This window comes from Musa acuminata, chromosome BXJ1-1, assembly GCF_036884655.1.
Source record: "Musa acuminata AAA Group cultivar baxijiao chromosome BXJ1-1, Cavendish_Baxijiao_AAA, whole genome shotgun sequence".
Classification (NCBI taxonomy): domain Eukaryota; kingdom Viridiplantae; phylum Streptophyta; class Magnoliopsida; order Zingiberales; family Musaceae; genus Musa; species Musa acuminata.
The window spans coordinates 1,686,098-1,702,109 of NC_088327.1; the positions used below are offsets into that span (position 1 = coordinate 1,686,098).

The 16,012-nt window shown below is 36.6% G+C and overlaps 1 protein-coding gene across 6 annotated transcripts; it reads left to right on the forward strand.

Annotated features, from left to right (window-relative positions):
• Positions 1-621: 621 nt before the first annotated feature.
• Positions 622-15,418, forward strand: LOC135594457 (splicing factor U2af large subunit B-like). Of its 6 annotated transcripts, none has more exons than XM_065084860.1 (18): positions 622-788; positions 3,066-3,340; positions 3,964-4,077; positions 7,126-7,184; positions 7,696-7,766; positions 7,856-7,900; positions 7,977-8,036; positions 9,293-9,353; positions 11,512-11,624; positions 12,044-12,159; positions 12,390-12,488; positions 12,819-12,894; positions 12,975-13,063; positions 13,217-13,283; positions 13,373-13,474; positions 14,399-14,480; positions 14,572-14,639; positions 15,053-15,418. In XM_065084860.1, the coding sequence occupies exons 1-18, from the start codon at positions 699-701 to the stop codon at positions 15,200-15,202; spliced, it is 1,737 nt and encodes a 578-aa protein (XP_064940932.1). In that variant the 5' UTR covers positions 622-698; the 3' UTR covers positions 15,203-15,418. The 6 variants fall into 6 exon arrangements, 5 of the variants coding, with proteins under 5 accessions (XP_064940932.1, XP_064940970.1, XP_064940975.1 ...); XM_065084898.1 differs by having other exon boundaries at positions 3,967-4,077; XM_065084903.1 differs by having other exon boundaries at positions 650-788; positions 3,043-3,340.
• Positions 15,419-16,012: the final 594 nt, after the last annotated feature.

The following is a 16,012-nucleotide window of genomic DNA, read 5'->3' on the forward strand; positions in this document are numbered from 1 at the left end:
AAATCATACGGGTATATTGAAAGTGGATAATTTCTCATAAGATCACATCAATGACGATTAATTATTAACTTATCACATATGAATAAAAGTGGATTATCAAATTTTATTATAGAACATTGAAAAACTTATAAACATGACAGGATTTGTATATCATTTCAGAAGTCAATTGTCTCTTAACCATAATATTTAATAAAAAAAATCGAATCAACTCCATCGCATTGAATTGACAAATAAAATTTATTATAACATAATTATAACATCAATACAAAAATGATAGGAACAACTTAAGATGTTCTAGATTAACAAAATCAATGAATTCTATAAATGCCTCCACTTAAATATCCCCTACAAGTTTATGCCTAAATGACGTGCTAACGTTTTTAAGAATATATTTTTCTGTATGTCAAAAATTCGCAGCGTATAAGAATCCGAGTTTAACTGAAAGGTATTTCAATACATGTATCGTACAACAACAACTCGGAAACTCGGATGCATGAACGAGTCCACTCAGGATCGCCACGAAACTCGGGTTGCAACGCGAGTTACTGGGTTCACCCGTCCGATTCAACTCGGTAGGCACAAGGCTTCATCCTCGTCGAATCGGTTTGTCCTCCCATTGCCCTCCTATTTGGCGTCACCGACTTACCTCGGTCCCGATCGATATTAGGGTTGATTCCGTCCGGGACACAGGCGACGAGATGTCCGCCTCTGATCGCCGCCGCGAGAGCAGGTCCGGAGGTGGAGGACGCGATCGGATCGCCTTCGAGGAGAGAGAATCCCATCGCGAGGTCGGGTCTCCCTTTATCTTCCCCTCGGTCGATGTTTTTCTCGGATCGGTTCGATGTTTTTCCGAATCTTGAAAGGAAGTCTCCTTATTTTTCTCACGCTGACGAACTGGTCCAGCAAGATGCTGAGAAAACACCAATTGGTTGTTTAGTCGAATAGGTTATATAGAATCTGGATTCCCAAACGCCAGAAATTTGGCTCGTAGAATACAACATCGGTTTCTTGGTAATCTTTCATAAACAGACATATATGTGGAAAATATCCAATTTGATTATAAGTTACTCTGCCACGGATTCTCCACATGAACCTGATGGACTTGAAACCAACTCCTTTATCCTACTGCACATTTTGGTAATATATACAGGCCAAGGTTGGTACCTGTAAATACTTGTAGAACTTATGCAATTAGCTTAAAGGAACAACAATAACATAAAAATATTGGATAATTGTTCGTAAACTATTTAGTCTTTCATCTTTCTGCTGTTTTTTCTAACTCGAATAATGGAATTCATTTTTTTGTACATTCCACTGAACTATAAAATGAACATTTATCATGGATTAATATGATGAAGCATGATTATAGATCTGGTCAGATATGGATATATGGGGTGTTTACTCATCATGGCATAAGCCCAGTTTGGACCAGACGTGTTCCATTGACATCTTTGGGTTCATCGGTGGAATATTTTTGTTTTAAGAATTAACCTTTTCTTCGTTTAAATTATCAAAATAAATGTGAGACTAGGTTGCAAGCATTTAGCCTCTTATTCATCCATGTATGCAATGTGTCGAAGTCCACCAAAAAACTCATCTCATTTTCTCTCGTAGAGTTGGTGACTCCACTTAAATTTTCACTGTGATTTGTAAATCTAGCTACTCACTCAACATATTAATTCAGCTGATAAAGCATAGGTTAGGAGATAGGGTTTGGGCGATCAGGATCATGATCTGCATTCGAATTTGGTTGAATTTGGAGGCATATTGCATAATTTGTTTTGTTAATATATTTTTTTCTTTTGTCTTTTGGTTTTTTTTGAGGGTTGGGGGTTGCAAAACAGTGCAAACCTTAATTTTTCTTCAGATCTGGTTCCGCTCTGATAGTTGGTAATTTGAGAGAAAACCAATATATATTTTTCTTCTGATCTTCTATTGAGAAAGTTGAAAATAAGGATGTCGAGTTTTAACAAGAAAGAAGATTATGAAGAAACGGCAACAATGTACCCAAAGTGTAAACCTGATACCTAGTATATCAAATAGATAGTCTATATCTTGGATGTGGATCAATCGCGTTGTGCATACACTATTGGAATATGTAACATGTAGTTTATATTTAGCTATATATTCTATTAGTTTTACTAAGCTTACTAGAGTTCGTTCATGATCTTATTGTTGTTTTTCAGGATATTTTCTTTTCTTTCATGTTCTGCTAGTATTTTTATTGCTTATTTTTTCTATTTATATGAATAATTGTCCGAGTGTTCTCAGTGTAATAACATAATGTTATTTACTATTTAGTGTAAATATTCAAGCACTGTAAATATTAAGCTAAACCCTACCAAAAAATAACCTATACTCATGTACCATAAAGGTTGTTGTCCTTTTGTAGAAATTTTCAGTTGCACATTTATATGTACAAATCATGTAATAACATAATGATATTCATTTCTGTCCATGTCATAGTTCAGTGCAGTATTCCTATTTGCAGTGTAGAAAAAACAGCCTCAGAATCTTGGATTCATTCCAGAGTGTCAAGACCTTGCTTGCTCTGGCATGGGAACTTGGCATTTACTGCTCCAAGATGAACCACTTTTTCCAAATTATGTTTCCAATTTCCAAAATGTTTTTGTTGAGCTAAAAACTTTTTAGTGAGCTCAACCATCATGTAACAACTTCATTTATGGTTCTTTAGTTTTCCTAGAATTTAGAATCATTATCTTGCTAAAACTGAGAACTTAAGCACAAATCTCCAGATGCAGTTATCTGCTTTCCCACGTCCTAGCAGTATAGCATATAGTATATAGACATGCATAGTTGATAATTTGTGTTCCATTACTGACAAAATTTTGAGCCCAACGTATCTTGAGTTCAATTGCATGCACATTTTTAATTCAAAACTAAGGTTTAGACAAGTCACAACATTTTTAGGTCTCGCAAGAATATTCATTATGAATTGCAGTTTCATCCTCACATTTGGTATGTTGATATATTCATGTGAAATTCAGTTAATGTACAGTTATTATTTGTTTTACTTTATAGAGAAGTTTGGCTTCATCTTTCAGCGCAATTCTCATGGATCAATACGGGAGAAGCTAAAGATGAGTGAGAGAAGTCGAGATAGGGAAAATGAAGGCAGTCGAGATAAAGAGAGAGATTGGGACCGAGAGAAGGAAAGAGATAGTAGTCGACTTGGAAGAAAGGAGAGAGGTCAGGATCGAGAGAAAGAAAGAAATCGGGATCGACGTAGGGACTATGAAAGAGGTAGAAGCACAAATGATGAGAGAGGAAGGGACAAATTTGATGAATGGGATCGCTTCCACAACCGTGATAATGATCGGTATGTTTGATTATGTCTCCGGATGTGATGATTGCAGCTTTTATATTAATTATTCTAATTTTTACGATACTAGAAATTCATTCTTCTACTATCCTTAATCATCAATAGTCTTACACCTAATTCAATTTGTAATGTTTTTTTGCTTTATCTTTTTTTTCCTTTTTTTTTTTGGGTGGGGTGGTGGGGGATAATCAAATTCTTTCACTTTAACTTACATAGAATGTGAAAATATCTGCAATAAGGCTCTATATTAGACTGAAACACGGATATTAACCTAAATAAAAACATTGCTTCCTGACATAGTTTAGATTATTATGAAAAAAATGAAGTATGATTTTTTCTATCTAGTCGCGACAATAATGGTCTTTCTACATGTAAGCATTTCTATTTTTGTATGACTTAAAAACATTGAACCGAATATACTGATGCATCTTGTTGTTGGTTATTATATTTTTTAAAACTTAGTTTTTTCCTTTTCTGCTGAAATTTCACTTCACTGGATATACATTTACTATTTCTGATAGAAGTGAATACTTTACTGACAAGTGCCTTGTTTCGAGTTTTTAATAGTATGCCATATTTTATCCATTCTAAGGGTATGCATGCCTCTTTCGCTTCTTTAGCAGGCAGAAATATGATATTGAAAAGGAGAAAAGACAAAAACATAGGTCACGCTCACGTTCAAAGGATAGATTCAGCAAGAGGACTAAGTCTCGATCACCTTCTCCTTCTAAAAGGTACCTCTGTTCTTCTTCCTTTTCCTTTTTTTTTTCTTCTGTTTTTAATCATTATTTATCATATTTTGTTGTTTTCTCTCCTTTTTGTGCATAAGAATCATATAGCAGGTCTTGGAGATTCTTGGCTCTGACCTTGCTTACTAGGAATGATTTTTTTTTTTTGAGATGCAATTTGCAGATGTAGGGATACGATAAAAGAAATTTTTTAACAATTGGTATGGTAAGAACTTCTGCAAGTGGCTGTTGGATTGATTTGATTACAGAAGGTTTAAGAATGACACATATAGGGAAAATATTGAGAGAATTACGTATTATGCTAGATGTTCAAAATTTAAGCCATAGCGAGTTCACACGGGGTATATTGTGCACAAAGGACGGAGGGTAGGAGCTGGAAGTGTTATGTTGTCTCAGTAGGAGATTTACTGATTATAACTGAGGAATGACTCAACAGAAAATCTGAAAGCCCATTTTCTCATTGTTATGGAGCAAGTCCGCAAGAGAGTATATCTGTGTCTTCTATTTTTCTTCCCAACCCCAATCCCTCTTAATCTATCAGTGCATGCCTAAAATCATACAGTGAGTTGGATGCATAGCATTGGTCACGCCTTTAGATAGTTTGACGCACTTTCAACTTTGCAATAGAGATCTTATTCCACAGAATTCATTCTGCTGTACGATCCATCTTGCTTTTGCAAAGTTGTGCATAAATAGTTTCATACTAAAATTGTTAGTAAAATATATACTTGTGTATTATTTTACACCATGTGTAGTTTGAATTAGAGGATGCTTTAAATGTTCAAACAATTGTTTATTCTTATGCTATTGAGCATAGCCTGCTACCATGAGGTCTGACTCTCAGCCTTGCTCCTAAATATTTTCTCTATCTTTGAGGTAATACATTACACTGGCTTAAGAAATTGCTAGCTGACATTTTAGAAAGTCATATTATAATTTGAGTCATTTGTTATTATAGTTTCGAAGTTAAATCAATTGTTTCCTTCACTGAAAAGACCTGCATGGCTGCTCATCTTGCACCTTACCTCATTTTGGAACTGTTGAAGAAGTATGCAGCCTTGTCTCTCATTCTGTGTGCCAGATAAAAGTTGACATCAGGCATATATCATACATCTTATCTGAAATTTTGAACCCAAATTCTATTTTGTCCATTCAAAAGAAATGTTAGAAGTCATAGTTAATTGATAGTTTGCACCATTTACGGATTGAAATGGGTCGTGATTCTTAAAAATTGAAGAGTCAGTTTTGAATATGGAAAGTTGTTAAGACTTGTAGTCCATTTTTGATGTTTGTACCGTGGAGCAATGAAGTCACCATACAGACACTTAGGCGCTCGCTTTGGCACCGAACCGAGGCGAGGTGAGGCCCGAAGCTTGGTAAATGGGCCAAGCAGGCGACTTCTACTAGGTGCAGCCCAAGCGCTCGCCTAGCCTAGGTTCTGGGTGACACAGGTGCCTGCTTGATTCAAATATGGTTGGGTTAAGCCTTGGTTATCGATTGCAAGTCAATTGAGAGTCATTTGGTTTGATTGAACCAAATGAAACAGGATCAACACACCCCTCCCCTGCGCACACCCGAGCTGGTCTTCTCGTCGTTATAGCGTTTTCCTCGGCGAATGGTGTAGCGTCTTGGCAAACGGCAGCTGTTTGTATCTCCCTCTTTCTCCTTTTCCTCCTTCGCCATCACATACTCTCTCCTCTCTCCTCCCTCCACCCTTTACCCCCCTTCATCGCAGCTCCCCACCCTCTTCTCTTCCCACTTCTCCTCCCTTTTCCTCCTTCGTCGTAACTCCCCCCTTTCCTTGACACCATCCTCCCCCTCCCGGACCATCACCCTTCTCCTTTCCCTTCCCAAACTACAGCTCCTCCCTTCTCTCTCTTCCCCTCCCTCTTATCCCCCTTCATTGCAGGCCCCGCTCCCCTGTTCGTGATAGCGTGCTCCTCCTCCTTGCTCCCAGACCATAGCCCCCTCTCCTTCATTCTCCCTCCTCCCTTATTGCGATTGCTAGATTTTTGAATCGTTAATTTTGATGTTAATTTTGAATTATTAATTTTTGCTATAATTTTGAATAATATTAATTTAGATGTTAATCTTCTTTTGTTTTGTTATTTCATTATTAGATTCAGACAATTTAGCACTTTAATGTTTTGTTGGTGGTTAAATGAATATAGTTTGATATTTAGTGGTGATATTTTTAATATGAAATTTTATGGAACTCTTATTTTGTCTAAATTTTATTTTAATGATCTTAATCGTATTTTTTTTATCATTTTTGTATTGGTGAGTGCCTCATTTTGCTCGAGCGAACGCCTAATGCCTCAGGTGTTTTGAAACCTTGGTGCCTTTTTAACACCTGGTGTCTTTGACAACATGCCATGGGGATAAATAGCAGGTGTAGTTAACTTGATAACACTAATTAGGGCCCTATAATGTACCCTTAGATAAATTAAGGCAATGAAGGTGGCATGTTCAGCACTTCGTCTATATGACACGAGACTATGGATGCGGTTATTCTCTTCACGTATTTCTGTCCAGCCATCTTCATTTCTCAATCTTCAATTTTACACTAGCACCAAGTGTTCTTCTTGGCCACCTTACGTCCAGCCAATTACTCTTCTTGTGGTTGTTCTTATATTGGTGATAGAGCGACAATTAATTATCTCTATTCTCGGACAATATATACTTTTATATAGGAAGGTTTTCCTCCGTGCAGAGTTCGATAATTAGGTATAGGATCAAATATTTAGGGATCTTTAAGATAATTTAAAAGATAAACCTGTCTGCATTTGTTCTTGGACTATGTCATCTTTAAAACGTGAATAATCACAATTTATTACATGTCCAGATAATTTTCTTGGGAAGCTTAATTCAATGACAGAGTTGGCAATGCTTTACACAGCAAAAAGTGCATTAGGCCAACAGTCATTTTATTAAGACCCTGAAAATGCATACATTCAACCAAAATTTATTCCCTTAGGTTATTTAAGTTCTGACTATGATTCGGAGAGCTTATTGTTCCTTTTCCTTCTGCAGTAAGCGTACAAGTGGTTTTGACATGGCTCCTCTTGGTGTGTCTGATACTGCCATTGCAGGTGTGTGTACTGTTAAGTTATTGCTATTTTGTCCATCATCAGCAATTGGAAATTCGTACTTATGAAAATTATATAGGACTATTTATTACTTTATAATAGTTTTATATGGAGACTGAGAACCATTGTTCTGTTGTTGGCTGTTGTGTGTGTGTCTTTCTCTGTGACTCTGTTTTCGTATGGGTAAGAAGGCAATATTGGGCTACGTATCCCAAGATGCTATCAAAAGGCGTGCCTACAGTAGATTTTATGTTGGAGGGACAAATATATGTTCAAGGAACCAATGCACTGAGTTGTGGAATCGGCTTCAACCCGGAATTATCACACTTTGGTAGACTTAAGAGAAATATCCCCATCAGCTGCAGTGGTGTATTATTTTCTTTTTGAGTTTTGCTGTTGATAATGCAAGTCATATTAAGTAGGAATGTTTGCCTTAAAAGAGGAGTGAACAAGTGTCAGAAGCAGAAATTTCTGTGTTGTTGAATTCCCTGCTGTTTGTTTTTACATTATATAGGGTCACTGCCTGTTGTTCCACAACTTGTGACAGGAACTTTACCAACCATGTTACCTGTTGCAACCCATCAGGTACTTAAGAATTTTGCTTTTCTCAGATACCTTGTTCATTACATGCATATGATGTTTCTGTTAACATAAAATTGAATTATTTGGCATAGATTGGATCAATTGCACTTATGCCAGCACAAGCGGTGACTCAACAGGTAACTTGTGACCATTTCTTTTGATCTTAAGTTGTTTCATTGAAATGCCTAGGATTTGAAGATGCTCTCGTTTTAGGCAACAAGGCATGCACGCCGTGTATATGTTGGAGGCCTACCTCCCATGGCAAATGAGCAGGTTCTATTCTGACTGCATTTTGTTCTAAGTGGCAATTTTCCTGATACTCTCAGACAAGACACAAATTATTTAATCATTGTGTTCCCACAAGATCTTTTGTTCCCAAAATATAAAGCATTACCATTTAGTTGACAATATAAGAAGACCATGCCAGCCATTAATCGTCTTTGATTTTCCACCTGCACAAACTTATGTTGCTTCATATCATCTTCTGTTTGTACTGATATGACTTAAGTACATTAGATGTTATATATTCCTTTTCAAGTGATTATTTGGTGTAATATGTAACAACTCTAGATCCTCCAGGTTCATCCTGTTGTTCCTAAATAATTGTTCTTGTTTTCAGGTAACACACATAAGTATATAGAAATTTGTTATGCATCAAATGAGCTTTTCTATTGTATACTTGGTACCTCTGTCTTGGTTGCTCCCTTGTGACAACTCTAGATTCTCCAGGTTCATCCTGTTATTCGTAAATAATTGTTTTTGTTTTTAGGGAACACATATAAGTATATAGAAATTTGTTATGCATCAAATGAGCTTTTCTATTGTATACTTGGTACCTCTGTCTTGGTTGCTCCCTTGTGACCTTTGTTTACCTATTGTACGGAAACATCCTCTATGTTACATTGACCCTCCCCAGACCCCGTATTGATTGGAATCTCGTGCACCGGATATACAACTTGGGTATGCTGATTCACTATTTATGTAACTGTGTCACTGCAACCATACAGGCAATAGTAGTATATCTATGTTTCAATGTCTTTACAATAAATGACCTTTGTGTATGTTTACCGACATCTGAATTTGTATGTGTATAAAAAATTATACAATGCTTCTTTAGTAAAATAATCATAAATTAGAAGAGCTTTTAGAATGTCATTAATGAAAATGGGAAGTATATGAACCTGCCTGCAACATTTATGTACACCAGTTCAGATGAGCACATAAATATCAAGGATTATATTAAGAGCATATTAATATGCACAGATGAGCATAGACATTTAAGGTTAAGTTTGTTTCAGAGCATGTGTAGTTGAATTCTGTCTAAATGCTCCAGTATCTAAAATATGCTCCATAGTTGTATTCTCTGAAGGTTCCTCATGATTAGTCTAGTCAGTGGAGCAGTTATTTGTATTTCCCTGATCTTTGTTTCTTGGATCAGCTTGTTGCATAATTATGTGTATTATCAGAACTTGATATTCCTTGTCTACCATGCATGTGGTAACTTATATCTTGTTTGGCCTTCTAAACAGACAATTGCTACATTTTTTAGCCATGTAATGTCTGCCATAGGAGGAAATGCTGCAGGTCCAGGTAGAAACATTTTCCAAGTCGTTCTTTTTCCATAATGGTTTTCTCTCTCTAGTTGTTTAACTGTGGAGACACATGTTTTATACTTTTATTGTGTTTGCGTCCGGTTAACCTCAAATGCTCTGATGGCAGTGCACCAGAGAGGAAAAAAGGAAAAACATTACAAGTTAGGTTTACGCGGTGTAATTTTTACATGTGAAGTATCAAATATAATAAAGAAAGAAGAAATGTATTAGAATTTATGTTTCAGATTAAGCCAATAATTTTATTTGAGGCCTTCCACTTGATCAGACATGCCTTGCAACTAGGCTTGTACTGTTGTTGTCACAGATGCTATGCCACATTCCACCCCATTTAAAAATTCTTGTGCATGTTTTGTGCATAAGAAGAAACAAAAACATTGGGTTCTGCATTTTAGGTTAAGCCAATAGTTTTTTCTATAGCACTCTAATGAGCCTATCTTTTGCAATTAATCTTGTATATGTGGCAGGCAAAAGTTCATGCTACATTCAAATAAATTTTCATGTGAATTTAGTTTCTTACTAGACACTTAATTGCTTTTTTTTTTGATGGCTTGACTAATGAATAGGGCTTCTTTAAATTATTTGGTTTTGATCCTTGTGCTGTATTGGGTGTATATAGCATCTTAATTTGGTACAGATTGTCATTACAACCTAGATTTTGGATGATGAGAACCTAATTACTTTACTTTAGTCTCTGTAGTTCATCCTTGTGCTAGATTTTGCATGTTCATCGATTTGCAGATTTACTTGAAGAAAAAAAAATTAAAAAGAAGTGTTTACAATTCATTAATAATAGAAGGCAGCTTTGATTAGGGTAAATCAAGGGAAAACTAATTGAATTTGTTTGGGCAATAAATTTATGATGTGTAAATGCATTGGTTAGATGAGCCAATTTGGACTAGTGGTGCATGGGGAGGTAGAAATAGACACAAGTAAATTCTGTATGGAACCTAAAAGCTAATATCTTATGATTTCTCTTAATGTATGTACTTTGACCATGCACTTATGTTCTTTATAATTTTCTTGTGCCTATTTCCGAATAGTCATGCATATGACTTTGTGCAAACAAGAGTGTTCTTTTTCCCTCTTATGTTGTGAACATGCAATATGCTTAGAGGTGGGGAGCCCACATGACATTTGGAGTTTGTCCGCTCAGGGATTTCCTTAATTACATGATTCTATTCTCTGTTCTGTTGGTCACTGTCTGAAAGATTTAAAGTGCCATAAGCACCACACCTGCTGTTTTGGTTATTGCTGACAGTCACATGATGGTGGCATGACTTGCACACCTCCTCCAGCAGTTGGCCTATTTAACTGGCTTATTGTTCCCCCTCCATCTTGTCCATGGCAGTTCCGAGTCTATTGTGAAAAAGGTGTGAGGTAATATGAATGAGGTGAAAAGGCATTTGGAAGACTGAAGCCTTAAATTTTGGTTTATACCAATTCAATTGTCTTCGATTCCATGGTTGGACCGAAACTCGTTGTTTGGAACATAACCGCTGGTTTGGGTAACAGATTCATAACAGAATCAGTCCTAGGTACACATACCAAGATCATCAACCTCCAATATGCACTCAACTCTCTGATAGCCTGAATATTCCCATATAAATCTTTTGTTGTTACTCGTTAGCACTATTCTGTGCTTGCATCGCTCATATCTTGCATTTTCTCTTCTGTAGGCTTTCCACCTGTTTCCTCTGACTTTCCCTTCTAATGTTTTTAATTATTTATTTTTTTAACACAGTGACAACTTGCTTATATCTGCAAGAGGTCATGGCCATTAATATTTTGGTAAAGGATTTGAAAGCAAACTGGCAAATTAGTTTAATTTGTTGGAAAGGATAAAACGATAGCGTGCCTATCTCCTTCTAGGATGTAACTAGATAACTTTGCTAAAAACCTAAAAGTATTATATTGTACTAAAATATCAAATGTAAGGAAAGAGTTAGTAACCACAACAACATGTTAGTGGTATATATTGCTATGTAGAGTATATTTGCGACATTCATTTTCTTGGTTGGACTTTTGAGTCTCTAAGGTCCCGTAACCTCTAGTAATCCAGTTTATTGCTTTTACTTCGGAAGCTGATTTTTTTTACACTTTCTTTCAGAAATGAGTTTGATATATTTGTTTCTTAGGTGATGCTGTTGTCAATGTATACATAAATCACGAAAAGAAATTTGCTTTTGTGGAGATGAGATCAGTAGAAGAAGCAAGTAATGCGATGGCATTAGATGGGATAATTTTTGAGGTACATTAACATTCTAAAAACCATCCTTTTTGTCATCATCTGGTATCCATAATTATATAGTTGGTTATCCTCTTGCTGTCATTTCGTGCTAGCTTGACTTAACTATATTGTGCTTAACTGCTTATGATGAAATATGAAATTAGTGTCAACAATGAATACAACAAGATCATCTCAGTATTTTATGAGGATAAACATACTGTCCTTTGATTTTTAGCTGTCTTATCTAGCACCTATCATGTGGTTAATGCTTTGAATTCTCTCTTTGGTGGAAAATTAAATCTCTCATTTAACTCTGTCATCATTTTCTGTACTTTGTTCTAGATTAGGAATATTTTCATTTTTCTTTTTTTTTCTGTGTCCCCAGCACAGCAGAGCAAATTTGCTAATCTACATTTGTGTACCTCTTTTAATCTTGAAAGGGAGTTCCAGTGAAAGTTCGAAGGCCTACAGACTATAATCCTTCCTTGGCTGCAACACTTGGACCCAGTCAACCCAGTCCGCATCTTAACTTAGCTGCTGTTGGTCTTTTACCCAGGTGTGTCATCATCACATGCTTTCATATGGCTGGGGATACAATATCTTGTTTATTTTCACAATCATGAGATTTGGAAAAGAAGTATTACTTAATAAATTTGGACAGCCTTGATATTATGATGTTTTTCTATGTATTTTTGATCAGTTTGATTTCATGTAGCCCTCAATTGAAGTATTAGAATACTTTAGTTTCTTTAGTTACTGGACACTTATCATATGCTTTGTTGACAGTGCAATTGGCGGATCGGAGGGACCCGATCGTGTCTTTGTGGGTGGGCTGCCATACTATTTCACAGATGCACAAATAAGGGAGCTCCTAGAATCGTTTGGGTGTGAATACTAATTCCCTTTTTTCTGGTTGTTTTTGTCCTAGTATTTTTATGTTTTTAGCATCTCATGTTAAAAGGGATGAGAATATTCTGAAAAATATATACATTTAGTTTCTTACCTTACATTTGTCCTCATTTCAAGTGTCACATCCGCATGACCCACCTTCATGTATTACATGTGGGCTCATAATTTCTGCTGATATAATTTTTTTTTCCATTGATTTAGTCCTCAGTGATTCCGAAATAAGTAACTTGGTTGCAGGGATTTTGTTATATGTTTGTTTTATTGTACTGTATACTAATGAGGTCTTGTGGCTTGTTTTTATTTCAGACCCCTGCGTGGATTTGATCTTGTAAAAGATAGAGACACAGGAAACTCAAAAGGTTATGGTTTTTGTGTCTATCAGGTAAAATTAAATTGAATATTATGGTGTTGCCTTTTTATCTACATTTTTAATGCCATCTGAAAGCTCTTTTGTTAATTTAGGATCCATCAGTGACTGACATTGCATGTGCTGCACTTAATGGCCTCAAAATGGGTGAAAAGACACTAACAGTCCGACGTGCCACTGCCAGGTTTGTATGTATGCTCAATGGTGCAATAGTGGCATATCCTAATGTCTAGTGTCGGTCCATGTAAAGGGAACTTCTGTGTGAATTTTATTGTTTATAACTTTATATGCCCAAGTATAGCATCTTATGATGAAGATACCTCGTTCTAATCTGCAGCATGGGACAGATGAAACCAGAGCAGGAGTTGATCTTACAGCAGGCACATGAACACATAGCTATTCAGGTATATAGATTTAGATCATCGAGGTGGCATTAAACCCATTTAAATTTCTTCATGCATAATCTTCACTAATTTGAAGCTTCTCCATGAAGAAACTAGCTTTGCAAAGTGGTGGTGCCTCGCATTTTCAGGGGTTTGCTTTGAATGCCATCATATCTGCAGAACCGCCAACCAAAGTTGTATGCTTAACAGAGGTAGCCGTTGCCGCCCTTTCTTCACTTGGTACATTGTTAAAGGCTCCTGGCAAACAGAGTACTTATAGTGAAGGGGGCATTAGGTCTAAAACTTGATAAGAACGTCTGCAAATGCATACATTAGGATGTGCAATATTTACTGATGCAAAGGGCTTATTTAGATGTTTGCACTTGCAGATTCTGAAGATATAGATACGGTATTTGTATTGATGCATTCGGGGATCAATATGCATAATGGGAAAAATGTTCAAGTAATATTATGATTTTATCAATATATTATTGTAGGTTTATGACAATATAATTTTCCAAACAAAGCCTTTGATGCTGACTAATAAATTATTATCGTTGTATTATTTTTTAAATACTACAATAGTAGAGTCTAAAAATTATATTATTTTATTATTTTACTTTTTTACTGCTATATTTGTGGCACCACATTGGGTTTCATAAAAAATATAATTTATTTCCTTATTTTATTAAATTTTATTGCTTAATTATTAATGCAAACTACTTTAATCATTATTTTGATGGGCATGGGTTTCTTGTGCTAGCCTTGCATCTTGTTATGTGTTGGTTTTCATTGCATGACAAAATGCAAACTTTTGACATAATGCAACAAATAGCTAGTTCATGATACATATAGATCCTGACTAGAATTTACTTCTGGTTTAAGAAACTGTTATCATTGTATATAAAGAAGGATACCTGAGATTATTTATCTACAAATTAAGGTGACATTAAATGACCTTATCATTCTGTCATTTGCAAACTAATTTTGTGTACCTGCATATTAGCAAGTCTGTTATTTCTGTTCTTTGATTAAAAAATAATAATAATACGGCCAGATGCATTCTGTCTCATTTTCATAGTGCTTGATAATTTGTTGTTTCCTTTTTATTAATTTATTGAACTGGGTGTTTAAAGGTTGTTTCTGTGGATGAACTGAGAGATGAGGAGGTGTACAAAGAAATACTAGAGGACATGAGAGAAGAAAGTGAGAAGTTTGGTAAGTTCTGGAGTTACTGCTTATGGATGCCTTCCTTCAATTGCTTTCTTCCATCAATTATGTTATCCCTTCTTTCCTGTTGTTTGTCAAGGTTCTTTGATAAATCTTGTCATACCTCGCCCTGGTCCAACTGGAGAAGCGATTTCTGGAGTCGGAAAGGTACGTATCTTTTCTTGGTTCTAACTGAGACGAGTTAGTAAATTGGTCAAATGGTTGAATTACAAGATCATATTATTATTTTAATGTAGAAGTTATAATTTATCATGGTATAGTAGTACAATGTGGATCAAGAAGTGACCCTCAACCCTTGAGATTAGGATTGTCAGTCCTTATTTTTTCCATTGGCCATTTAAAGGGTTCGACAAGCACTGAATTAGCCTTATTCTTAATTACTATAATTGGATGACTGTGTCTTCTGACATCCAATCACAAACTTATTCTTAATTACTATAATTTGTAATTACAAGACTTTCTAGTCAAGGGAAAGTGAACTCCAGGCATTACCTTCTCTGTCTTTTCAATAGATTATGCTGCCTTACAGCATTTTTTTTTATAAAAAAATTATGTTTCAGGTCTTTTTGGAGTATGCAAATGTCACGGACTCGGCTAGAGCTAAAGTTTCCCTCCATGGTAGAAGGTTTGGGGAAAATGTTGTCAGTGCTACGTATTATTCCGAAGAAAAATTCGCCACAGGAGATTACGACGCAATGGTTGTGGCTTGACCAGGATTTTTGCTGCCTTCTTTCTTGTCTTTGTTCCATCTTTCCGCTGCTCAGCAACCATGTGTCTTTCTAAACGTTAACTTCTTGCCTGTAACACCCGTCCATTTATTATTCACTATGCTTGATGCTCATAATCAGTGTGAGTTGTCGATCATAATCATCGGGTGCATTCCAGAGCCACTCTGTATTTTATATGCCAGCTGATTTGTTCTTTTCTGTGTTCCTATTAGCGACGCCAGGCAAGATTTTTATTTTTTTGTTCCATGGAATGCCGATGCAGGTGCTGCCACTCTCCATTACTTCTCTCGACTTGCACTCCGAACTTGGAATCGATGATCTTCCAACCATGCTGACCGCTGCCACGCTCCATTGCTTCCACTCCGCCCACCCTGCTCGCTCCTTCTGCGCCACCTTCGCACGCGTGATCCCAAGGTGAGGCCCACCTTGTGTCTTTCTACTCCCGTGCACGCGTATTTGATCCTCAGTTCTCAGACCTTTGAATCTGACGGTTGACTTTTCCACGTATCGTTCGTTCCACGCTCCCACAGAGAAACGAGAGAGAACTCCATGGTTTTTCTTAGCCGAGTGAGCTCGGGGGGGGGGGGCGGTCACCAGAAGCCCACCCTCCTAAAACCGGTTGACCACGTCGTCTCCGTCTTCGTCGTTGGGGTGGTCAATTGCCATCGAGCTGATGTCAGGTCGGTGGGGTCAGGGTTCCGACTTGGCTGAGCTACCGGACGCCACAATGGCGGTGGCCCCCCACGGGTTTGGTATAGCACCAACCGTATTTTGGTGTGGTGAGAACATGGA